This window comes from Lepidochelys kempii, chromosome 20 (assembly GCF_965140285.1).
Source record: "Lepidochelys kempii isolate rLepKem1 chromosome 20, rLepKem1.hap1, whole genome shotgun sequence".
In the NCBI taxonomy this organism is placed as follows: Eukaryota; Metazoa; Chordata; order Testudines; family Cheloniidae; genus Lepidochelys; species Lepidochelys kempii.
Genome location: NC_136399.1, coordinates 5,775,873 through 5,801,019, shown reverse-complemented (window position 1 = coordinate 5,801,019; position 25,147 = coordinate 5,775,873). Strand labels below are relative to the sequence as shown.

General features: G+C 54.7%; 1 protein-coding gene across 1 annotated transcript in view; it reads left to right on the top strand.

Annotated features, from left to right (window-relative positions):
- The window catches only part of COL2A1 (collagen type II alpha 1 chain), a 64,949-nt gene that overhangs the window by 15,361 nt on the left and 24,441 nt on the right, over positions 1–25,147 (top strand). Inside the window, exons 15-31 of the mRNA XM_073318615.2 lie at positions 1,165–1,209; positions 3,919–3,972; positions 9,932–9,976; positions 11,123–11,176; positions 13,293–13,391; positions 14,303–14,347; positions 14,605–14,703; positions 15,857–15,910; positions 17,214–17,321; positions 17,776–17,829; positions 18,621–18,719; positions 20,064–20,117; positions 21,764–21,862; positions 22,351–22,404; positions 23,055–23,108; positions 23,816–23,869; positions 24,575–24,628. Coding sequence (XP_073174716.1) covers positions 1,165–1,209; positions 3,919–3,972; positions 9,932–9,976; positions 11,123–11,176; positions 13,293–13,391; positions 14,303–14,347; positions 14,605–14,703; positions 15,857–15,910; positions 17,214–17,321; positions 17,776–17,829; positions 18,621–18,719; positions 20,064–20,117; positions 21,764–21,862; positions 22,351–22,404; positions 23,055–23,108; positions 23,816–23,869; positions 24,575–24,628 — 1,125 coding nt within the window. The remainder of the gene's footprint in view (positions 1–1,164; positions 1,210–3,918; positions 3,973–9,931; positions 9,977–11,122; positions 11,177–13,292; positions 13,392–14,302; positions 14,348–14,604; positions 14,704–15,856; positions 15,911–17,213; positions 17,322–17,775; positions 17,830–18,620; positions 18,720–20,063; positions 20,118–21,763; positions 21,863–22,350; positions 22,405–23,054; positions 23,109–23,815; positions 23,870–24,574; positions 24,629–25,147) is intronic.

Sequence of the window (25,147 nt, the reverse complement as noted above, 5' to 3'; positions counted from 1 at the left end):
AACTCAAGACCAGATGCCTTCCTGAAAGACGTGCATTAGCCAAACACAAGTTATTGCTGTCAACACAGGAGTAAATGGGTGAAATGTGATTTCCAGGTCAGATTAGATAATCTAATGGTCCCTTCTGGCTTTAAATGCTACGAATCTATGACTCTGTGTATGGGGATAGATATAGATAAACAGATGTGGGTCTTGATATTAGATAAAATTTTAGGTTAGATAGAGGGGATGTATGGGGATGGTGAGATAGATAGATAGTGTGGGGTGTATGGAGATAGATAGATAGATGTGTATGGGGATGGATGGATAGATAGAGGGGGTCTCTGGGGGTAGATAGATAGAGGGGGTATATGGGGATAGATGGATAGATAGAAGGGATGTTTGGGGATAGATTATAGATAGAGGGGGTGTATGGGGATGGATAGATAGATAGATAGATGGATAGATAGTATGGGGTGTATGGAGATCGATCGATCGATCTAAGGCCTTTGATCTGGTAAATGCCTCAGTACTAGAGATCAGCTCCGTTCAACCCTAAAAGATGGTGCTGGGAATATGAAATGGGCAGGGCCAATATTAGAAGCAGAGAGAAATGTGACTAGTGCTACCTACTGGTGCTCATTGTCTATCCCTCCCCACTGGCCACGCAGGAAAGCTGTCTCCACAGTCCCGTACCCTGCTTCCACTTTCCCGCTAAGCAATTCCCTTCGCCGCCTCAGTGTCCATGGGCTTCAATGCAGCGTCTGTGTTTCCCTCCAAGGTGGTTCCCATGTATAGCTCTTCTAGTAGTGCCCCACCCCAGCAGTAGCATCTAATCCATCTCCTCCCTAATAGATGCCCCGTAATCCATTTCCATGCCCTGCCCCTTCAGCAGCACCCCCTAGAACATCTCACTCCTCCGGGGAGAATCACCCACCCCCATTCCCACTTTCCAGCAGCGAGAGCTGTTGCTGACAGCTGGCTGTGTATGTCCGCCCTCTTTATAGCTATGGATGTGCATGAGGACCCCAATGGTCATTTCGTGGGGATTTCTTTTGCCTGCATGACTCCCCCGTGGGAATCAGTGTGGGTGTTAGCAGCATTGTAGCACTGAGTCTGCCTCTTTATAGGAATCGGGGACAAGGGCAAGATGGGACTTAATTCTCTTTGCCTCTTACATTCTAGGGCGAAGCTGGATCACCTGGTGAGAACGGTTCTCCTGGTCCCATGGTGAGTATGAGCCTCCCCATTATAATTATTTATAGTATAGCAATGCCTGGGGGTGGGCCCATTGTGCCGGGCGCTGTACAAACCTCAGCCGAGGTCAGGGCTCCCTTGTGCCAGGTGCTGTACAAACACAGAGTGCGAGACAGGCCTTGTCCCAAAGTGTTTATGGTCTAAATAGAGAAGACAGACCAAGGGAGGGAATGGTAGTGACTTGCCCAGGATAACCCTCTAATCCTGACATCCCCATACACCTGATGATTCTCTTCGGGTAACTCCGCTCTGATTGCTATTGTCTGTTTGGGCAACCAAATAGCAGATGAAATTTGATGTGGGTAAGTGTAAAGTAATGTACATTGGGAAAAATAATCCCAACTCTACATACCAAATGATGGGGTCTAAATTAGTTGTTACTGTTCAAGAAAGATCTTGGAGTCAATTGGGGTAGTTCTCTGAAAACATCCGCTCGATGGGCAGCAGCCGTCAAAAAAGCGAACAGAATGTAGGGAACCATTAGGAAAAGGATAGGTAATAAAACAGAAAATGCCATAATGCTGCTATAGAAATCCATGGTGTGCCCACACCTTGAATACTGCGTGCAGTTCTGGTCTCCTCATATCAAAAAAGATATATCAGAATTGGAAAAGGTGCAGAGAAGGGCAACAAAAATGATTAGGGGGCTGGAACAGCTTCCACATGAGGGGAGATTAAAAAAACTGGGTCTGTTCACCTTAGACAAGAGTCGACTCAGGGGGGATAGGATAGAGGGCTCTGAAACATGAACAGTTAGAAAAAGTGACTAGGGAAGGGTTATTTACCCCTTCACATAACACAAGAACTAGGGGTCTCCCAATGAAATGAATAGGCCGCAGGTTTAAAACAAACAAAAGGAAGTACTTCTTCAAACAATGCACAGTCAACCTGTGGAACTCATTGCCAGGGGATGCCCAAAAATATAACTCGGTTCAAAAAGAATTAGATAAGTTCATGGAGGAAAGGTCCACCAGTGGCTTTTAGCCAAGATGGTCAGGGATGCAACTCCATGCTCTGAGTGTCCTTAAATCTCCAACTGCCAGAAGCTGGGACAGGACGACAGGGGATGGATCACTCAGATTTGCCCTGTTCTGTTTATTCTCCCTGAAGTTTCTGGCACTGGCTGCTGTCACAAGACAAGACACTGGTCTAGATGGACCACTGGTCTGACCCAGTATGGCCGTTCTTATCTTATTATTATTTATCACCTGCTGGGTTCAGCTGAGATCAGGGTCCCCCATAGATAGGTGCTGTATAAACACAGAGTGAGATAGTCCGTGCCCAAAGACCTTAGGCCCAGATTTTTAAAAGTATTTAGCTGTTGCTGCACTCAGCATCCCAATGCCTAAATGATTTAGAAGCCTAAATCTCATTTTTAAAAGGAACTTAGGCACTCAGGAAAAAATCTGGGCCTTACAGTCTAGACAAGAGGGGAAACTGAGGCACTGAGCTGACTTGCCCACGGTTACATGGCAGGCCCAGAAATAGAACCCCGGTGTCCCGATTCCCTAGCCAGTGATCTAGCCACTGGACAAGCCTGCCTCTGTTAATATTTGCATGGATATTTGTAACAATCCTGTGCTGAGAAGGGCAAAGGGCCAGCACCCAAATCTCTTCAGTCCCGCCCAATGTCTCTCGGCATCACAAAAAAGCAGCCCCAAACCAGCTCTCTCTGTCGGCAGGAGCTTTGGCACTCACTAGCCGTGAAGCACATCTGGCTGGTTGAAGCGTTCTCACATCTCAGCCCAAGGGAAGGTGTAGGATAGCAGCCAATCGTGCTGCCATAGTCACAACATGAAGGCTGGGTCACGGCCTGATTTTCATTTAGGTTATGGCTCCTTTATGCTGCCATAGATGGCCCCTGGAGGGGATGTCTACACTGGACGCTAAGCCTGGGTGTGTGGGACCCAGTCTTGTGGACTTGGTGTTTCCAAGCCAGTTTGTGAGCGTCTACACTGCATTGTAAACCTGGGTTTATAATCGCTGGACCCGGGTCTCACAGCCGTGCGAATGCATCCACGCTGCGCTACGGAGACCTTCAGACTGAGCTCTGCAGCTTGACCTGCATCCACACAGCAAAATGACAGGCCTTGGACCTGAGCCACAGTGGGTCTCGGGCTCTAACCCACCCTCCTAGCAGGATCTTGGCACCCAGGTCATGCGTGCTTATCGACCCGAATCAGGCTGACGCGTGTGTGGACGGAAGCAGGGCTTGGGCTCAAACCCGGAGACAGACCCCAGGCTTAAAGTGTAGACATTCTGAGAGCACCCTCTGCACAGGCCAATGTAAAGCTGATGTAAATGCTCTGCACTGGCCCTGCTCCCAGCCCCACAGAATAGGGGCTGAAGTGGGGGATGTGGCTGGAGAACCCTGCATTATGGCTACTGTCAGCTTTCCATGCCAATGGGAGGCAATGGGAAGCAGAGTGAAAGCTAGAGCAACCCCAAGGCTGCTTCAGCTTATACCAGGGGCACAGCTCCAGAATACAAGGAGTGCAAAGGGTGCTTTGAAGTGCAGGAACTGAGGATCAGGCTTACCCAGATTTCTTTGATGCACTCATTATAGTTCATTCTGATGTAACTGAAAAGGTGCTAAAAGGTAGAGATTGAGAGCACACAAAAGGTTTGCGATAAGGGGTCTGTAATAACACAAGCCTCATTATTTTCATTGTTGTTTTTCAGGGGCCCCGTGGTCTCCCAGGTGAAAGAGGACGTCCCGGCCCATCTGGTGCTGCTGTGAGTATTAAAGTTTCCTTCCATACTGCCTGTTTTCCCGGCCCTTGCAGCCAGTTGCTGTGCAATAGGTGTATAACAAACCAGCACAATAATAGTAACTAACCACCATCATTATAATTCCCTGCAACTCCTCCCACACAGCGAAACATCCCCTGCTTCCTCTCAGGGAAGGGATCTGGTCCCTGAGTCGCACAATACCGCTACCGTGGGGAGAGCTAGTCGGGAAATTATTCTTTTTCCCTATGAGAAATTTTGACAAAACAATCTTATTTTTCCTTCCCATCAGAACAATCTCAGGTTATTGTCAAACAGCCCTAAAACCAAAATATTTTGGTTTAAAAATGTTTAGTTGTGGGGGAGGGTTCCCCAAAAATTTGCAAGAAAATGGACGTTTTGGGGGGGAAGTTGCATCCAAAAAATGCCATTTCTCATTGAAAAAACATGGCGGTGGAAAAATTGCAATCAGCAGTAATCATGGGGCCCCTCTTATGCCCTGAATGAGTGGGAAACTCTTTAATACTTTAGACAGAAGAATCCCGGCCAATCCCAGGTCCGAAATAACCAAATATAATCTCCTTCCAAAATGACACTGCCAGCTCCTATTGGCATTACCCAGGTCAGATTTCCAAAGTGTTCAGCTCCCATTTTTAGCCAGCAAAACAAGCGGCTAGTTTCTGACAAGACCCAAGCACGCTGGTTGCATGTTGGTTGCCGAGCCCTCTTGAAAATCTGGCGTGACCCCGTTCCTCCATTTGTATCACTTCCTTGCAAAGAACCCCCCTTTTGATTGGTTATTCATCTTTAAGTCCCGCCCTCCAGTTAATTACTCAATTTAGCCACGCCTCCATGTGGTTGTCATGGCGAAATTCCACAAAGAGGCAACATGGACATTCCAAGCAAGAAAAAAATATGTATGTATTTAAGTTGTTCTGATTTGTGGGGAGGTTCTGCAGAAAGCGAAAGACGATGCTGACAGTGAGAGCACATTGGAATTCAATGGCTTCTGCTGTTACCAATTTCGTTGCCAACGCTATAGATTGTAGGGTAAAATTTTCAAAGGTGCCTAGGGGATTTGGGAGCTGAAATCCTTTCTTTTCACGAGTCACCGAGGTGCTTAGGAGCCTCTGTCTCCTTGAAAATCAATGGGATTTGGGTGCCTCTTGGTAAAATTTTCAAAGGGTCCCAAGTGATTTAGGAGCATACGTCACCTGGGAGCTTAAGTCCCATTTTCAAAAGTGATGTAGATGCTTTTGGAGCCCAAGTTCTATTGGAAGTTGGTGGGATTTAGGCTCCTAAGTGCCTAAATCACTCCAGAAAATGGAACTTAGGCTCCTAAGTCACTGAGGTGCTTTGGACATTTTTATCTTTAGTCTTTAGCTCTCATTATCTACTCAGATAACATCTGCGGATGTGTCCACTGAATAAGGGACTACCACAGGCATCACTCTAGAGCAGGGGTGGGCAAACATTTTGGCCCGAGAGCCACATCGGGGAATAGCAATTGTACTGCGGGCCATGAATGCTCACAAAATTGGGGCTGGGGTCCAGGAGGGGGTTGAGGGCTCTGGTTGGGGGTATGGCCTGGGGTAGGGGGTTGGGGGAGAGGCTCAGGGGTGCAGCTCCAAGCGGCGCTTACCTCAAGCGGCTTCTGGAAACAGTGGCATGTCCCTTCTCCGGCTCCTCTGCGGGGAGCGGACCCCGACCCTTGGAGCAGGGCCATGCTGCAGCTTCCAGGAGCTGCGTGGTGTGGCCCCCGACCCGGCACCCCGGCTGGAGCTGGGCTGAGCCTTGTGGTGTGGCCCCCAACCCGGCTCCCTGTCGGGAGCTCGCGGGCCGGCTTAAAACGGTTAACGGGCCAGATTTGCCAACAGCTGGCTGGCCTGACTCCCTCCCAAGGCATGGTTTCTCTCTGGTCTCAGGCAATCCACTGGTGAATTTCCACCCCCTTCTGGCAGCTTGGGGCTGTGCAAATGTTAAGGACAATCCTGTTGCAAGGATCTGTCCTGGCAGAGACCAGTTTACAGCAGGGAGGGAAGACTGTGGTCCGTAGGCGAGCGATGAGTGTGGTCTCTGTGCAGTGCCTTGCCCCATGAATCATGCTGTCCTGCGGTGAGTTGCATCCCACTGCTTGCTTTGCCTGTTTGCTGTGCTGCAGCTGGGTTCAGGCAGTCTAGTGAAGGCTTGTGCTGCATTGCATCGGATCGTATTGCAGCGGGCAGCGTGTTGCATTGGCCTTCCTGCCTCACAGTGACCCGAACTAGGCTGCAAGGGCCGCAGGAGAGAGTGCTGGGACGTGCACTGGACTGCAGAAATTAGAGTTCATCGGGCTGCATCTGGCTGCAGGATTGAGTGCAGGGGCGTGCATCACGCTGCAGGAATCAGCGGCGGAGCCTGCATCGTGCTATGCCGTGAGGTGCAGGAAGTAGTGCAGGGACATGCAGCGGGCTGCAGGAGTCAGCGCAGGGCTCTGCATCGTGCTGCCGTGAGGTGCAGGAGTCAGAGCAGCGACATGCTTGGGAAGCACCTTGCTGCACTACCGTGTAGTGGCAGATTGTGTCGGGCCTCCCGGTTTGCAACAACAAGATGCTTTGGGTTGCCTCAGGCTGCGTGGGCTTCACCCAAGCGACTCTCGTTAGATTGCAATGAGCTGAATGTCCTTCAGAGCCACATAAGCTGGCTTTTTCTATGGGCCTCAGAGCTTATGCACCCAAGTCTCATTAAAAGCCGCTGCAAGATAGGCCCCTAACACCCCTCAGGCGTGGGTAACTCTGCCCTGGCTCCACGGCAGGCTTGGGAGCTGCTAATGAGCTCTCCCAATGCTTCAGCTCCTTGCCGTGCACCGTGTCTGGCTGACATGACTGACCCTGACATCTCCCCGGGCACCTGACATAGGCCCCCTGCTTGCCGCCTACAGGGAGGGGCTGTCTTCTTCAAGGTCATGGGTATATTGTGCAAGGTGGAGCGGAGCCCTGCCTGGGGTATGCAATTAGGGTGAAACTCAGCCCTGGGCAGGGGGTCAGGCCTAGACGCCCAGCGAAGCCGTGGGAAGCTGTACAGCACGCTGGCCTTCTGCACTGAGCTCTCATCCGAGTGCATGGCTCATCGGAGAGACTGTAATGCTCAATCGCCGGCCCTGTCCACGTCGCGAAGGTGCTCCCTGGAGCGACGGAAGGGTTTTTTCCCATCCATGTAGGTAATCCAACTCCGTGAGAAGCGGTAGCTAGGTTGACGGAAGAATTCTGCATAGTTAGGAAACGTTTAGGGACAGGCCCGCGGTGCAGTGCTTATCAAAACCCAGTACAGGAGCTCTCGAGTTGCATAGAAAAACGGGAGGTACAGGTGCTCTGTGTATTACTTAGCAGATCTGAGTGTTGCACAGGAAATCAGTAGGTACCGGCGCTCGGTGCGGTGCTCAACAAAGCTGTAGGTACAGGCATTTGGTGTGTTGCTTAGCAAAGCGGCCGATACAGGCGCTTTCTGTGTCGCGCGGAAGAGCCGTAGCGACAGGCGATCTGGGCACTGCTAAGCAAAGCTGTCGGTTCAGACGCTCAGTGCAGTACCCGGTAGGCCTGTCGTGCCTGGACACGTTTCCTACATTTTCTCATCAGTCCCCAGGGCTTCCAGCTGTCAGCTGGTAACATAGTGAAGCATAAAATCCCCTCGCCCCATTCGCTGAGCCCATGAAAGCCCCTGGAATGGCTGGGAAGTTCAGCAAGAAATTTTGGCCTCATCCCCGATTCCTGCAAGGCGTCTGCTGAGTGCCTTGAAGCCGATGAAGAGCCAGGGAAGATACTTTGGTATCATACCGATAAGGGTGGGTGAACATGGTGAGGCCCTGCCGTCCCCCTGATAGCCCCAGCCCAATGGGAGTTAAGTGCCTAAATACTTTTGAGGACTTGGGCCAAAGTTTCCCTGAGGGCAGCTGCCTCCTGGCGGGCCACATGCATCTTTGAAACAGCTGTTTCTGGCATCTGTTAGTGTCAAAGTTACACCAAGGTCTGTAACGTAAACCATCCAAGCATCGCCAGTCCGGACTGGTGTGGAATTCAGCATCAGTGTGAACCGAGACTTTGGTACCCAGGACACAGCTCGGACCGCGTCAGCCTTCGCTGACAATCTCTGTGTTGCCAACTCTGGCAATTTCATTGTGATATTTGGTGGTTTTCTGAAAGCCCCAGCTCCTGGAGTCATGGGAATATGGGAGAATCTCAGCTTTCACTTAAAAAACCCCAGCAAGATTCTAGCCAGCATGCATTCTCTAGTTGCAGAGAAAAGCTTAGAAACGTGATCCCATTGCAAAATAAACTGGAAGACAAAGAAAAAGACCCAGAATTCATAATTTTTAAGCCAATCTCTTATTTTTGAGGCCTGACTCTTGACCGTTCAATGTTTAGGGCTGGCAATTCTAGATCCTTAGTGGTTTTGGTTTGCTACATCTACAGACCCACAGAGCCAGACTGGAAAGAGCTACTTGGGTCCCAGATCTGCAGTCCAGTCCCCAGCCCCCAGCCAACACAGGGATGTTTTTCACAATAAAGGGCTTTGTCCAGCCCAGGGCTCCTCCTGCTTCTCCTGGGAGTTCGCTCCGTGGCCTAATAAAGCAGATCTAAGTCTGAAGAAATGTTTCCTGGCATTGCAGGCTTTCATCTCATTTCCTCCTTATGCCCCCTTTCCTCTGGGTAATGAATTCCTCACGGCAAGGCTTCGCGGATACTTTTTCAGCTGTCTGTTTAAGCACAGCATGGCTGCTACCCAGACACATCAAAAGCCCGATTCCGCTCTTGTGCACCCTGGTGTCAAGCCATCAGCGGCAGTGGACTTCCTCCAAGATCAGGATGACTCCCCTTTACTGATCCCCTGGAGCGTGTCTGGCGCTTTCTCAGCTGCTGCCTGGTGCAGGAAAGGAACGATGGCTGCTCACTTGTGGACTAGTGGCTTGCAGGGGGTTGCTGAAATCCATGCTCAGTCAAGCCCTGTTTGAGGCAGATGGGCTGGATGCTGAAAATCAGGAGTCATTCTACAGAAGTCAGTGGAGTGACTCCAGTGTGCAAACAGTGGTCGGCGAAACCAGAATCAGGCCCTTTTAATGTAAAAGAGCAACTGCAAATCCTCAGCTGGTGTAAAGTGGTGCGTCTCCATTGCCTTGGATGGAACTACAGCTGATTTACACGAGCTGGGCATCTGGTCCACGGACTTCAATGGAGCGGTGTTAACTGACACCATCTAAGGAACTGGCCCCACTGACTTCTGCTCCATATTTAGAATACACTGGTAAAGGAAGGTATGTTTTGCCGGTGGGAGCTCCTACACGGCGCCTCCTAGGGGCTGTAGCTTAGTATGCCAGCCCATGTGGAGACAATGACAATACCTATACTATCCTCGCTGCATGAATTCAGCAGCCCCCAGTGGCTTGCAAAAATCCCTCCTGCTTTCTGCATCTGCCCTCAGAGTTTTAACTGGAAAGGAGTCACAGCCCGTCACCACCCTTCTTTTAAAACCTAAAGGGCCAGATTCAGCCCTGCTCCATTTAAACCGACGGATTGACACTAGAGGTGAATTTGGCTTAGGAACTTGTGCGGCTCGTTGGCTTACCCCTTCCCCCTTTGCGCCGACATCCCCTAAGCAGACATTGTCCAGCAGAGTAATGCGACGCTGGTTGCTGTCACCTTCTTATCACAAAGGACCCAGCTGAGATCAGGGCCCCACTGTGCTGGGTGCTGTATAAGCATATAGCAAGAGACACTCCTTGCCCCCAAAGAGCTAACTATCTACACAGAAAAAAGAAAAGATCAAGGGGAAATGGCTGGCCCAAGGTTACTGGCAGAGCTGAGGACAAAATTCAGGTCTCCTGAGTCCCAGTCTACTGCACTACCCACTAGACCACACTGTCTTACCTGTTAGCTAGTCACACGTCATGTCACTTATTAAGGAGGCTCTCTCTTTTGCCTTGCTTCCACAGGGTGCTCGTGGCAATGACGGTCTCCCTGGCCCAGCTGGCCCCCCTGTAAGTACTTTGTTTTCTGTATATTATGTCTTCTAAAATTACAGTCTTTGCACAGGACAGTTTTGCTGAAAACTGTCTCGACGGTGTGTGTTTTAGAGGGTTGGAAATATTTTTTTAAAATGGGCCCCGGCCCGAGTACCCTGGGCTCCCTCCACATCACATTCTAAGCGCAGGAGTTCTAGTTATTATTTATTGTGTGTAGCACCTCTCAGGCCCAGTCAGTCCTGGCCCCAGGGCCCCGTTGTGCCAGGCACTGTACAGACACAGAACGAAACACCGGACCTGTCCCGAAGAGATCACCCGCCCCCAATAAGACTGAAAACATCACACACACGCACTCCCTCCAGCAATTGCCCACCCCCTCTTTTCCCCAGCAGAGTAGAGGATTTGGATGGTATCCCCTTAAATAGCAAGTTGCAGTGGGGGAGGTTTAGGTTGGATATTAGGAAAAACTTTTTCACTAGGAGGGTGGTGAAACACTGGAATGCGTTACCTAGGGAGGTGGTAGAATCTCCTTCCTTAGAGGTTTTTAAGGTCAGGCTTGACAAAGCCCTGGCTGGGATGATTTAACTGGGAATTGGTCCTGCTTTGAGCAGGGGGTTGGACTAGATGACCTTCTGGGGTCCCTTCCAACCCTGATATTCTATGATTCTATGATTCTATGATAGTGAGCCTCACCGTGTTCTGTGCGGTTCCCCAGCAATGTGAGCATGTGAGCTATACGATGAGAGCCCCCTATGACAGTTCCCCCACCGGGAGATAGTCACTAGTCTGGGCACTTGTTCTGGTAAGGAGTAGGGACTGATTGCCGCTAGCCCTGGGCTGGTGCGTACCCCATGTCTGGCACACTTCCTTTGGCAGTGCCCCTGCGAGATCCACCTGTCTAGACCATGCAACTGAGCTGTCCCGAGTCCCTCTAGTGGCCTATACTCGTCCCCTGGAGCTCCCACCTTGTGGGCCCTCTGGTTTAGATTTTAACCCTCTGGGGACCATGCGACACTCCCCCCCTCCCCACGCGATAAGGAGCTTATGTGGGCTTCAATCCACGCACCGTCCCCAAATGGCTGCGTCCTGCCTGATCTTTGAATTTGGACTTTGCTGCTCTTCCTTGAGGGCCGACTCTAACTTCTGTTTCTCTCCGCCCAGGGACCCGTCGGCCCCTCCGGAGCTCCTGGATTCCCTGGCGGCCCAGGCTCTAAGGTAGGTGATGAGTCTCCGGCAGACACTTCTCACGTAGCTGAGTGGGGAGCCAGCCAGAAATGCCCTCCCCTGGCCTTTTTGCAAGCATCAGTGAAAATCCACTGAGCGCTTCAGTTCCTCTGCTCACCTCCAGCCTGACATGTATTTTCAGGGTCACCTGCTGGAGCAGCGAGCAAAGATGGGATGAGAAGGAGCGAGTGTGAAAGGAGAGACAGAGAGAGAGAAAGAAAAGAAAGAATGGGAGGAGAGTGAATGACAGAAAGAATAAAGGAGAAAGAGAGAGATAAGATGGGGGGAAATGTCAGAAAGAAGGGAAGGAAGAGTGAGAAGAGAGGAAGAATGGGAAAAGAAAGGGAAAAAGAAAGAAAAAATGGAAAAGAAACTGAATGAAAAAGAAAGAATGAATGAGAAAACAGATAAAGAAACAGAGAGAAAGAAATGGAAAAAGAAGGAGAAAAAGAGGAAGAAGAAAGAGTGGGAAAGAGAGAGATAAGGAGAGGGAGCAAGAGAAAGAGAAGAAGAAAAAACAGAGCGAGGGAGAGAAAAAGGGCAGGTGACTCCAGGGAGTAAACAGGGCTGCCCCAGGGGGTTGGCCCTGAAAAATTTTGAGTGCTCTGGCCCCGAACCAGGAGAACGCGCACTTTGCTTTAGGCACGTGCGGCAATCCCATTAATGTCAACGGGACACATTCACGGGTTTATCCTTAATCTTGTGTTTAACGGCTTTGCTGGCTCAGGATTGAGCCCCTGGTTAAACAAATAAAAAGTCAATAAAACCAGGCCTCGGGGCAAAGCATCCAGCTGAAAAATGACCACCCAGAGGGCCAGGACAATCTGAAAAGAGGCAGCCCCCACCCCCACCAGATTTCCCAATGCCACCTCCATCCAGTCCAAGGGGCACCCCCATAAGTCCTATCTCTTCCCCCCACATGTCCCAGCCTGGTGATTTCTTTAATCAGATGCATGGGAGGCCTGTAAGATCAGCAAGGAGGAGAGAGATCTAGAGGGATATTTCCCTGGGAATCCCCCCTGCAGGAGTCTGGCTGGGAGGCATGTGGCATTTGGCTCCTGGCTGCTATTCTCTCAGCTGGTTTCCCCAGTTACCAGACAGCACAGGGCACCATGGAGATGCGGTCGTGGAGAGGCAGACAATGGCACTTCAGTAATAATCATCCTCATTATGAGCAGCAGCAGCGTGGGCTCGTTGGAGGAGATTGAAAGACACATGATCTCCCCCTCTCTGATGCAGCTGGGGGGCGGATGAGAGCAGTGAGCTGCGTTTGAAGTTTCATATTCAGCGCCCGGGTCTTTTAATCCCAAGAGGAGAGAATTTATTGAAAAAGCAATAAATCCCCAAGTAAAGGCAAAGCCGCCACGGCGGGTTGGGACAAGGGCTAGTGCAGGCTCAAGGTATGTGTGGAGGAAGGCTGCGATTTTCCAAAATCTTAGCAATCTTTTCCAAAAACGTAGCGATTTTGGCTGTCTGGCGTGAGATCCCTTAAAGAGGCCTGGGTTTCCGAGGGTGGATCCCTCAGCACGTGTTGGAAATCAGGCTTCTTGAAAGGCGTCTTCAGTTGGGGTCCCCAAAATCACCAGCCGCTTTGGAAAGTCATGGCCCCAAATCCTCCGAAAGAGACAGAAGAAAGACACTCATAAATACTGGTGCTGGGAGTGGATTCCTTCCTCCATGTGTCCTCTGTAGAAAGGTTCACTGACACACACCGCCCCCTCAGCTGCTGTATCATGAGTGACCAGAGAGACTAGGGAAGTATGTAGACACCCCACTGAGATCAGAGCCACACCATGCCGGGCACTGCACAGACAGACCCTGCCCAGATGAGCTCACAGTCTACATAGACCAAGGGTGGGAGGGGAAAGTGAATTGCACAGGGTCACTCAACCCGGCAGTGTTAGAGGTCAGGCATAGAGGCGTCACCCACTACACCACACTACCTCTCCCGTTTACAGGCTGTTCCACTTTTAACTGGACAGAGCATCTAGCCCCATCCACATGGAAGCCTCCCAGGCCAGGGTGGTTCAAACAGGATGGCATTTAGGCATTGCCTCTCTGCTGTGGGATTCTGTTCTCTTTATCCCTTTTCCTTTTCCCTTCGCAGGGGGAAGCTGGCCCCACTGGTGCTCGTGGCCCTGAGGGTGCTCAAGGCCCCAGAGGTGAATCTGGCACTCCTGGCTCCCCCGGACCTTCAGGGGCACCCGTAAGTAACTGGCCCCTTTCTGCCACGGCAGAGGGGCTGCCTAGCCGGGGGGGGGGCTCTTGTCCTTAATTGCCCCCAAGCCTTTGGGGGGGGGATAAGGGCTATAAACACAGAGAAAGGAGAAAACTCATCACCTGGGCGGTCTATCTGAAGAACCCCTGTCCCCCAGGAGCGCAGGGTCCCCGCCCAATTTAACACCTCCAAATACGACCCCCTTCTGGTCTCGTATCTCTTCTCCTGCCCCAGTCAGCCAGCCTCATTTGGCCTCACGCCCACTCCCACCATGAGTGATACAGGGAGTATTAACCTCATTTTACCAGTGGGGAAACTGAGGCACGCTGGACTTGAAGGTCCAGATCCTCAAAGGAATTTAGGCCCCTAGTTCCCACCCAAATCAAAGGAGTTAGGGGCCTAGCTGACTGGCACAAGGTGACACAGGAAGAGCACTATCCACTAGACCATCCTTCCTCCTCCTCCGTTAGCATCCCTGATCTCTTCCCCCTGCATTGTGGCAGGAGCCACCACTCCCGCCAGCAGCCGTGCCTGGTCAATTGGAATCTAGATCCAGCTTCCTTTCCTAGCGGGTTCCATTACCGGAACTGTCCCTCCAGGGTCTCGATATATCTTTAACCCTGCCTTTCCCCTGCTGCAGCTGCAGCCTGTCAGGGCTTGCGCCGGCCCCTCCAGCTGTTAGTCTGATTGATACCTGTCACTGCAGGGCATTAGCCTTAGTCACAGCCCTCTTACCCTTTTCCCCAGAGGGGGATTTGTTGAGTAATTCTCCCCCTGCTGAATTTGCTCCTGTTTCTTTGGTGGAATCTACAACAGCTCCCCTCGAGACCCCATAGGACCTCCCTGGCCCACTGGCAAGGGATTTGCTAGTCGCTCATTGATCTTCTCCTTGCTTCTAGGGTAACCCTGGAACTGACGGCATCCCTGGCGCTAAAGGATCAGCTGTGAGTAGGACTCGGCCTTGATGCCCAAGGGGAAGTGGGGAATTCAGTGGGGGTGGACGGAGCCTGCAACAACAAAGGAGGGGGGTTCAAGTTGCCTTGGCCCAGCTCAGCAGGTACATCCGCCCCTGCCGTGGGAATTAATGCTGCATGGACGTGCTGAGCCAAGGGATGTGGTGGATTCTCGGCTGCAGGGCGAGGGGACGGCCGGACCCTTCGCTTGTACCTCCTAACCACCGCCTCCTCTGTGCTGTCAACAGGGTGCTCCTGGAATTGCGGGTGCCCCCGGGTTCCCTGGGCCACGTGGGCCTCCCGGGCCTCAAGGTGCAACTGGGCCTCTGGGTCCCAAAGGTCAGACGGTAAGAACCTGGGGGAGCAGGTCTGTAGCAGGGGACGTGTTTGTAGAGCGCAAAGAAATGCCGCGTCCCCCTTCCATACACCATAGTCTCCCCACCCCGAAACCACAGCTTGTCCCCGGTGCCGACCCCCCCCATGCCACAGCCTCCCACCGGTGCCAATCCCTGCCATAACACAGCCTCCCCCCAGTGCCGACCCCCGCATGCCACAGCCTCCCCTCGGTGCCGACCCCCCCATGCCACAGCCTCCCCCTGGTGTCGACTCCTCCCACGCCGCAGCCTCCCCCCAGTGCCGACCCCCCCCCATGCCACAGCCTCCCCCTGGTGCCGACCCCCCCACACCACAGCCTCCCCCTGGAGTCGACTCCTCCCACGCCATAGCCTCCCCCCGGTGCTGACCCCCCATGCCACAGCCTGCCCCCGGTGCCAACCCCCCCATGCCACAGCCTCCCCCTGGTGTCGACTCCTCCCACGCCACAGCCTCCCCCCGGTGCTGACCCCACCATGCCACAGCCTGTCCCCAGTGCTGACCCCCCCCACGCCACAGCCTCCCCCGTTGCCGACCCCCCCCACGCCACAGCCTCCGCCCGGTGCCAACCCCGCCATGCCACAGCCTCCCCCCGGTGCCGACCCCCCCCCATGCCACAGCCTCCCCCTGGTGTCAACTCCTCCCATGCCACAGCGTCCCCCTGGTGCTGACACCTCCCTCCCCCACCGACACCACAGCCTTCCCCCAGTGCCCACCCCTGCCGATGCCACAGCCTCTCCCCGGTGCTGACCTCCCGCCCCCGATGCCACAGCCTCCCCTGGGCCACATTCTCCTCCCAGTACCACCTTCCCCTCTCATATACCGCAGACTCCACCTGATGGCGTCTCCTGTCCCCCCACTGCTCGTGATGCCACTTACCCTTCCCTTTGCCACAAATTCTGTCCTGGGCTGCTGTTCCAGGCCATGTGCCCCAAATCCCCCTCCCCCTGCCATGTGCCCCGGGGAAAGGGATCAGCGTACGCCATCGGATATTTCAGGGTGTGCAAACACCGCTCCCTTGGAAATCCACCCTCGAGTGGCATTCACGGCCTGCGGAGACGTACCTGGAGCAGTGTGTGGGCACTGGTCCCATGGGACGATGAGTGAGAGCTCTCTCTTTCTCTGCAGGGAGACCCTGGCATTGCAGGCTTCAAAGGCGAACAAGGCCCCAAAGGTGAATCGGTGAGTATCCAGCTCGAATGTGATCTACGGTCTGACGAAATCCTGTGATTTATAGTCATGGGCCATCCAGCACGAACCCAGCGGTGGGCAGGTGTGCCCTTGCAGACGCCCCTTGGACGTAACCCTCCAGCACACGCCCGCAGAGTCCTCTGGGCAGGACTCTCAGGCGCTGAGCACAGAATGACAAACTTCTTCTCCCAAGCCCTAGGCCCTTACAGCAATGTACAGGATACGTCCTGACCTAGTCTCTCCAGTAGACACACGGTTAACGTAGTGAGTAACAGATACTGCCCCAAAGACCTGATGGCCTAACTAGTGCGGGAGGAAAGAGAGAGGGAACGTGTTGCCTAAAGTCACCAGCAGAGCCCTGAATCCAGATCTTCTGAGTTCCAGTCCAGTGCTCTAGCCGCTAGGCTGCCCTGCCTCCCCAGGGTGTAGTTTGAATCCCATCCTTTGACTGTGCTGGGGTAGCCCTCATTCCCCCATGCACCTGTTCCCTGCTTCACGGCACGCTTGGCAGAAGAGAGAGTCTCTCCCGCAGTTAATGAGCCTTTTCCCCTAACTGGCCCCTTGGCTAGCAAGCCCTGCCGGGCCCTCGCGCTGAGCTCACGGAAGGGAAACAATAGCCACCCTGTTGCATTTAGCCTCTGCCTCCCAGAACTTCTCTGCTAGGCCAAGAACATTCTCTCACCGCTCCATTAACCAGCCTGAATACAATGGGGCCAGATCCTCTGCTGGTGTAAATCAGCTCAGCTCTGACTTCTGAGGAGCTACAGCTGATTTACACCAGCACAGGATCTGGCCCACCCTGCAGGACCCTTGTGCTGATGGGCGGTCACAAACAGTTCAGAACTGCATTGTGCTCCTGTTTACATCTCCCAGAGAGAGGCAATGGCCTGAGAGGTGGATCTGGCCAGGGTTCCTTCTACGTCGCTATTATTAAACAGCTCTGAGAGGCTCTGTCTGAGATCAGGGCCTCATGGCGCTAGGGGCTGTACAGGCAGTCCCTGCCATGGGGAGCTTGCACTCGAAGTGAACCAGACAGAGGTTAGTAGAGGAAATGGATGCAACTTGCCCAAAGTCACACAGCAGAGCTGGGAATAGGATCCTAGTCGCTTGGCTCCGAGGGCCAGGCCCCACCCACTAGACCACGCTGCCTGCCTGCAATGCACATGCCTCAGCTGGTATGTGATAGAGGCCATGTACCACAGTGGCTGGTGCAGGAAGGTCCCTCACACTGTCCTATGCGGCGGGCGAGAGGACGAGGAAGCCTAATGCATGCTCTCCTTGTGTCCCCCCACAGGGCCCCGCAGGGCCACAGGGAGCACCCGGCCCGGCTGGCGAAGAAGGCAAGAGAGGTGGCCGTGGTGAGCCCGGTGCTGCTGGGCCTGTTGGACCCCCCGGAGAGAGAGTAAGTGCCATCAGCATCATGCTTCCATGCTGGAGACATCACCATGCTTGGCAGCCTGGCAAGGGACAGAAAGCCGGTGACAAGCCACCGTGGCACGAGCCCTGGGATACATGGGGCAACGGCTCTGGTAGCAGGATCCCCAGGAGCCGGGGTGTAAAGGCCACCCGGAGGGGTGAGCTGCAGGATTGGCAGCCCCTGTGATGTGAGCCCATCATGGTGCAAGCCCCCGGCATTCATGGCGTGTCCGCCACATGGGATTCGCAGTGTAACGCCCACCCCAGGGCGAGCCCTGGGACTCCCAATTCAGAGTGAGCTCAGCTACAGGTGTGTGGCTTGGGGTGGGGACTGCTGAGATCATCCATCTCCTTGGCCTGTACAGTGCCGGGAAACTAGTGGAGGGAGCATAGTGGTACCTAATACCTTGATGCCACCCTTGTCGTCTCCTCCTTCCTAGGGCTCTCCTGGAAACCGTGGCTTCCCAGGTCAGGATGGTCTCGCTGGGCCCAAGGTGAGTGAAATCACTGCCCCTGTTCAATGAGCAGAATATGGGGGTAGCAAATGATCTAGGGGTCACCTGCCATAGACTCAGCCTAGGCATCTTACTGTCCTGGGTGGAATTTATAGGCAGAGGAACATCCCCTGCCCTGGGGTCTGATGCAATCCACCCAGGAGGAGGGCCGCTCGACCATCTGCATGACTCCTCGGGTCAGCTCGGCAACATCTGCCCCCAGAACCGTTCCTGAGCAAAAAATAAGGTGCCCCTAATATAAGGCACTGCACTCTATCCGGAAAGAGCCAACTTCCTGCCCTCTCTGAGCTCCCAGCTGTGGTTTATATATGTCCCTTTTTTCCCAGCATGCCTTGCCCCCAGGTGGGATTGCCACAGGGCTGCCCCGGTGGACTCCATTTCCCAGCCTGCCCTGCTCTCCTGGTTCTGAAGTAGAGGCTGAGAGGAGAGGGGGTTGGAGACTACAGGGATAGGATGAGATCAGTCCATTGCCCATGTCTCCTGTCTCCCAAGTACCTTTCGAGGCTAGATGGGGCTGGCTCAGAGGAGTTCCCATCCCAGTCCCCAAAGAGCCAGTGCACCTTTTTACAGGGATCGACCCAACGCACAGCAGCCTTAGTCTCGGTGATTTCAGCGGGAGCCAGATTGGGGCCCATAGCAATGACACGCTAAGGCCTCTTTCGTCAGCCTAGCCTGTCCCCAGCCAGACTGGTTGTGGTGCAGCCTCCTGCCCCTGGGTGCCCCCTAGAACTGGGTTGGCTGACGTGTATGTCTTCCTTATCCCCGGACAGGGTGCCCCTGGCGAGCGTGGTCCTGCTGGCCTTGGGGGGCCTAAAGGAGCCACTGGTGATCCTGGACGTCCCGGAGAACCCGGCCTGCCTGGCGCGAGGGTGAGAATGAAGGGGAGATGGCATCAGCTCCCAGCCAAGCTTGGCCTTGACAACTGGGACTGAAAGGGTTAAAATGTTTAGAGAAAGCAACGTTATTTGGGGTGGGGGAGCAGAAATGGAACCCCAACTTCCCATGCATCTCATAAGAACATAAGACTGGCCATTCTGGGTCAGACCAAAGGTCCATCTGGCCCAGTATCCTGTCTACTGACAGCGGCCAATGCCAGGTGCCCCAGAGGGAGTGAACCTAACAGGTAAGGATCTAGTGATCTCTCTCCTGCCATCCATCTCCACCCTCTGACAAACATGCCTCCAGAGAACCCAAGGCATCACTCTGCTAGTGACCCACCCACAGGGCTGGCGTGCGGTGCTGCCAAGAACGCCAGCTGTTTGCACTTCAGCCAGAGTCTAGGCAGGAGACGGCACGCGGGTACCCGTGAGGGAAGCACTGCCTGTCAATGGGCCTGAATAAGACTTCTGGGGGGCTGGGTGGAGGGGGTGTCGAGAGCTGGGTTTCGGTGCCGGCCCCCTGCCCCTTGCAGATGCACAGCCACGTTTCCAGCATTGGGTATTGCAGGTATTGTCAAAACCAGGAGGCGCCTGTCACTGGAATCCCAGAGCTCTGGATGGACCTTTTCCCTTTGCTAGCCAGCGGTTTATCACCCATGTCCCATCTCCTGCACATGGAGCTCTCTCGAGGCACCAGCAGCTGGCACTAACCACAACAGCCCGGGCGCCCCTGGGGCGCACTCCCCTCTGAGCCTTTGGCAGGTGGTCATAAGGGAATGTGCAGCCCTGCAGCCCAGCGACAGGGGGTGCTCCAACAGCGCTGAGCCCTCCCTGCCAGACCCCAGGGTAACTGGCTGCTGCTGGAGTCCCCTGGCTGGTGACGTGACCCCGTGAGGCTGAACCATATAGGGGCAGATCCTCAGAAGGACACTGAATACTGTATTCAAAGCATCCAGCCCCAATGACTCCCCATTGAGAATCACACTCCTCCCCTCCCCCGCAGTGGGGATCATTCCCGTGCCTGGGCTCCTCTAGGCTCCGCTCTTTTTCTTTGCATTCCAGTAGCACCCAGAGGCCCTAACGGATCAGGGCCCCCATGGTGCCAGGCACTGCAGACACACAGCGAGAGACAGTCCCTGCCCCAGCTGAGATCAGGGCCCTGTTGTGTAGTGTGCAGCAGAGGTGTCCCCTTCTCCAAAGACACAGGGGAGAACTGACCAGCTGTTTCAATGTCTCCTGAGTGCTGGCAAACAAACAGGAACAACCAGCACGGAGCAGGGCTAGTGCAGGGACCCGCAGGAAAGTCCTAACTCCCTGCCTCCTCCTTTCCATCAGGGTCTCACTGGGCGCCCTGGTGATGCTGGTCCTCAAGGCAAAGTCGGTCCTTCTGTAAGTGAGACTCCTCTTCCTTCCTGGGTTGGGCTCTGAGGGGCACTGAATTAAGGGGGTGCTGAGTTTGGGGAAGGGGCTAGGAGGTGGCTTCTGAGTTTTGGGAGGTACTAGGTGGGCTCTTAGTTTTTGGGTGTATATATTGGACTTTGCGGGTATTGAGTGAGTGTTGAGATTTGGGGGGTACTGGGTGGGGGCTGTGATTTTGAGGGTACTGGGGGGTGCTGAGATTTGGGGAGTACTGGGTGGGGGCTGAAATTTGGGGGGATATTTGGAGGGCACTGATATTTGGGGGTAGTGGGTGGGGGCTGTGATTTGGGGGTATATTAGAGAGTGGCTATGATTGGGGGGATATTGGGTGGGCACTGAGATTTGGTAGGGGATATTGGGTGGGTGCTGTGCTTTGGGGGGTGCTGGGTGGGGGCTGTGATCGGGGAGGGGATATTAGGTGGGTGCTGTGCTTTGGGGGGTGCTGGGTGGGGGCTGTGATTGGGGAGGGGATATTGGGTGGGTGCTGTGCTTTGGGGGGTGCTGGGTGGGGGCTGTGATCGGGGAGGGGATATTGGGTGGGTGCTGTGCTTTGGGGGGGTGCTGGGTGGGGTTTGTGATCAGGGAGGGGATATTAGGTGGGTGCTGTGCTTTGGGGGGGTGCTGGGTGGGGGTTGTGATCAGGGAGGGGATATTAGGTGGGTGCTGTGCTTTGGGGGGTGCTGGCTGGGCACTGAGATTTGGTAGGGGATATTGGGTGGGTGCTGTGCTTTGTGGGGTGCTGGGTGGGGGCTGTGATCGGGGAGGGGATATTAGGTGCGTGCTGTGCTTTGGGGGCTGTGATTGGGGTGGGGATATTGGATGGGTGCTGTGCTTTGGGGGCTGCTGGGTGGGTTCTGTGATCGGGGAGGGGATATTAAGTGGGTGCTGTGCTTGGGTGCTGGGTGGGGGCTGTGATCGGGGAGGGGATATTAGGTGGGTGCTGTGCTTTGGGGGCTGCTGGGTGGGGGCTGTGATTGGGGAGGGGATATTAGGTGGGTGCTGTGCTTGGGGGGTGCTGGGTGGGGGCTGTGATTGGGGTGGGGATATTGGGTGGGTGCTGTGCTTTGGGGGCTGCTGGGTGGGAGCTGTGATTGGGGAGGGGATATTAGGTGGGTGCTGGGTGGGGGCTGTGATTGGGGTGGGGATATTGGGTGGGTGCTGGGTGGGGGCTGTGATTGGGGTGGGGATATTGGGTGGGTGCTGTGCTTTGGGCAGTGCTGGGGGGGGCGCAGATATTTTGGGGCAAGAAGCACTAATCCATGTGTTTCTGTGCCACGTGCTAGCAGGCGTGTTCCAGGGGAGCGTGGCGGAGTGGTGGGTGATCATGGCACTTTCAGAATGCCCCGGGCAATGTGCTCCTCTCCTGGGACAGGGCAGTGCCTCGTAGCGCCGAAAACAGCACAGCCTCAACTCAGCGCTTTGCCGGGGGGAACGAAGCCCCCAGCCTTTGGCATCGTTGGCGCCTGAGCCTTGCGTGCAGAACGCAACAGTTGATGGGACACCCAGCGCTTTTGCCCAGACTAGGCCGCAGGTTCCTACAGGCTGCACGTGGGGGCTGATCAGAGCTCAAGAGGGAGATCATCCACTAACGTGCCAACCTCTGTGCCTCCCTGCAGGGTGCCCCTGGTGAGGACGGTCGCCCTGGCCCGCCAGGTCCACAAGGTACTCGCGGGCAGCCTGGTGTCATGGGTTTCCCAGGGCCAAAAGGTGCTAATGTAAGTACACGTTCCTGAAGTGGTACCCCACCCAACCCATACCTCCCTCCCGCCAGGCAGCGTGGGCCAAGGGACAGCACCCCAGTGAGGCCGCGGGGCATGGAGAATCTTGCAGTGGCAGTGGGCCCCCCCCCGCAGTCCATCTCTGCAGTCCATATACCCATGTACAGCCCTGCGCCGGGGTAGAGCTTCGCCACTGAGCGGGCATCGGGCAAAGGAGGAATGAGAGGCCCGAAGCAAAGGACCCTGGGAAATCCCCCAGTTGGCGCCAACATGTCCAGGTGCCCCGTGGAGCTGCCGTTTCTTCAGCTCAGCCGGAGCGGAGCCAGGACTAGGCTAGCCCCAGCTCCATGGACCCCATTTGTATCACTCCCGCTGATGTCAGTCTGGACAGCTGCTGCTAGCGGAGGTGACCTGCCGCATCTCCGAGCCTGTTCTGGTCACATCGGAGCCTCGTTCACCGCGCCGTGTGTTCTCTTTCCTCCTAGGGCGAGGCTGGTAAAGCTGGAGAGAAGGGATTGCCCGGCGCTCCTGGTCTGAGAGTAAGTGGGTTTATCTTCCCCGCCCCACTCTATTACAACACAGGCTGACACCCCATGGAGAGATCCCAGCCCCTCCCTGCAGGCAGCCACGCCCAGAATCACACTCTGGCCAGGGGGCAAGGCAGGATTGCTCCCCTTTGCACTTTTAACAGAAGGCTTTCCAGTCTAGCTTCAAATATCCCCCACCACAGGGTTCCCTGCACTGCTCCTGGGAGATTCCCTCCCAGTTTTGCTCCTGGCTCCCAGAGATCTTGTTTTAGGAGGGTCACTTAATCAATGTGTGACAAAGGCAGCATTGGGAGCCCCATTGTATAGATGGAAACAGGGCCAGATAGATTAAGTGACTCAGCCGGGCCGAGCCAGGAATTGAACTCAGCACCTTTCTCTCTCAAGGAGCAGCGTTTTGATTTTTCAGAATTCGGTGGGTGCACCAAAGTCCTAGTGATATGGGGCCCAGGTGAGAGCCCAGCTGGATGGATGGACAGCTGGATAAATGGACAGATAGACGGAGAAATCTACTGCTGCCTAGTCCGTTGCAACAGGAGCAGAGAAAGATTGCAAGGTCCCGGGAGGGAATTTTAAAAGCACAGCAGTCTGGTAGCTAAAAAGGGCTCACTGATCAATGCCCTGGGGGTTTCTTTTCCCTCTAGGGTCTTCCTGGCAAAGATGGTGAGACAGGAGCTTCCGGCCCCCCCGGACCTTCCGTGAGTACTTGCTGCTAGAAGGAAATCAGCGAGGCTGGTCTCTCTAGCCACAATACAGAGATGGACCCGGGCAGGATGGCTGACCCATAGGCCTGCTGGTCACAGAGACTGGGAGTTCTTTCCTGGAGAGCAAGCCAGACTGGGAGACCCCATTACACTAGATTGGGGAATCTGCCCCTTTCCCAGTTCCAAACTGGGAGACCCTGCCCCTTGCCCAGTTACCCCAGACTGGGGGACCCTGCTCCTTTACCAGATTGGAGGATCGTTTCCCAGTTCACCCAGACTGGGGGTCTTGCCTCTTTCCCAGTTCCCCATACTGGGACCCTATACCACGCCTGGTCCGTGAGTTGCCAGTCCACACTTCACCCAATAACAGGGGTGGATGGATGCTGAGCGGAATCCGGTTGCAATGTAGAACCCACATGTAGCCACCAGAGGGCGCTCTGGGTTTAATTCTTTTTGCCAGAGCCTGGCTGCTCTAACATAGGGGAACCTGGTTTAGAGAACAAATCAAAGTAAAACAAACCAGGCCCGTCACAGATATCCGACTTCAAGGGCTACCACACAGGGTGGGTGTCCTGGATGACGTGTCCAGTCCCATCACGGGCACCGTAGCCCTGTCCTATCACTGTCCTCCCCATTGGGCCCTAAATCTGGGGTCAGGACCGGATGTAGTTTATGCTCACAGTTCTCCCTTCCTTCTGCAGGGGCCTGCTGGAGAGAGGGGTGAGCAGGGCTCGCCAGGTCCTTCTGGCTTCCAGGTGAGTAGGAGCGATGCCTTTTAACCCTTTTGCAGTGTGGGGTCGGGGCAGTCCTGTAAATACCTGCACCCCGAGCTCCATCCCCCTAAACAACCAGGAGCTCTGGCCTGCTCAGTGTATCTCTGTTGGAGGCTGTAGACTCAGGCATCAGCCCTAGTGCCAGCAGGCTGACTGCTTCCAGGAGCAGGTGCCCCATGTGCCAGATCCAGAATCCCAGCTGGGCCCTTTTGTTACCCAACACGTGCTCTGAACATGCCCCACACAGCCCAGAGACTGAGGATGTGTCTACACTGCACACTAAGCCTGGGCTGTGACTCAGGTTTGAGCCCAAGCCCCCCGTTCCGTCTACACACAAATCAGTCTGACTCAGGGCAGGAAGCACCCGGATCCTAGGACCCTGCTCAGGGGTGTGGGTCAGAGCCCAAGTCCCGCTGTGAATCGAGGCCCTGTCATTTTGCAGTGTGGATGCAGCTCAAGCCACAGACCCAAGTCAGAAGGTCTGCATAGCGCGGATGTGTTAGCATGGCTCTGAGACCCGGCCCCAGCAATTGCAAACCCAGGTTTACAGTGCAGTATGGATGCTCAAGCACAGGCTTGGAAACACTGAGTCCACAAGCCCGGGGCCCACAGACCTGGGTTTCCAATGCAGCGTGGACGTGAGCAACCGACGATCATGGCTAACCTCTCTGCACTGCTTCCTTTCAGGGACTCCCCGGCCCCCCAGGTCCTCCAGGCGAAGGTGGCAAGCCAGGAGATCAGGTGAGTTCAGACTCCATCCCAGAGCCTCCTTAGCGCCTCACTGCAGGTCATGAACAGAGCTGCCATGCGAGCTGGCAGCTGAGTCCCCTTTGCAAGGAGGAGGCTTCCCCTGGGGTTCAGTCCCCTGGTGCCGGCGCTGAGTCAGGGAGGTTCAGCCCACCTAGCTCAAGCCACCATGCGGGGAAACGCCTGAGTCACTGAAGAAGCCTGATGATCACTAAACTTGGGGCTCTGTCAGACTCAGCATGCTGCCCTCCCGCCCTGATCTAGGGTTTCCTGGGCCACCTCAGGAGCGAGACAGTGCGTGCGATGCACCAGGCCCAGACTGGTCCCCTCGCACCACCCGAAAGCTGCTAGTCAGAAACAACCCTCGCTCGCACATTGCTGCTGATTTGCACGTCCGCCCAGGCTGAGTCAAATGACAGCCAGAGCCTCCCGCAGGGCGAACTGACCCCACCACACCTGGGGAGAGCGGGCCCTGCTGTAGGTCTGTTCCCATCTTCTCTCTGGACGGGGTGG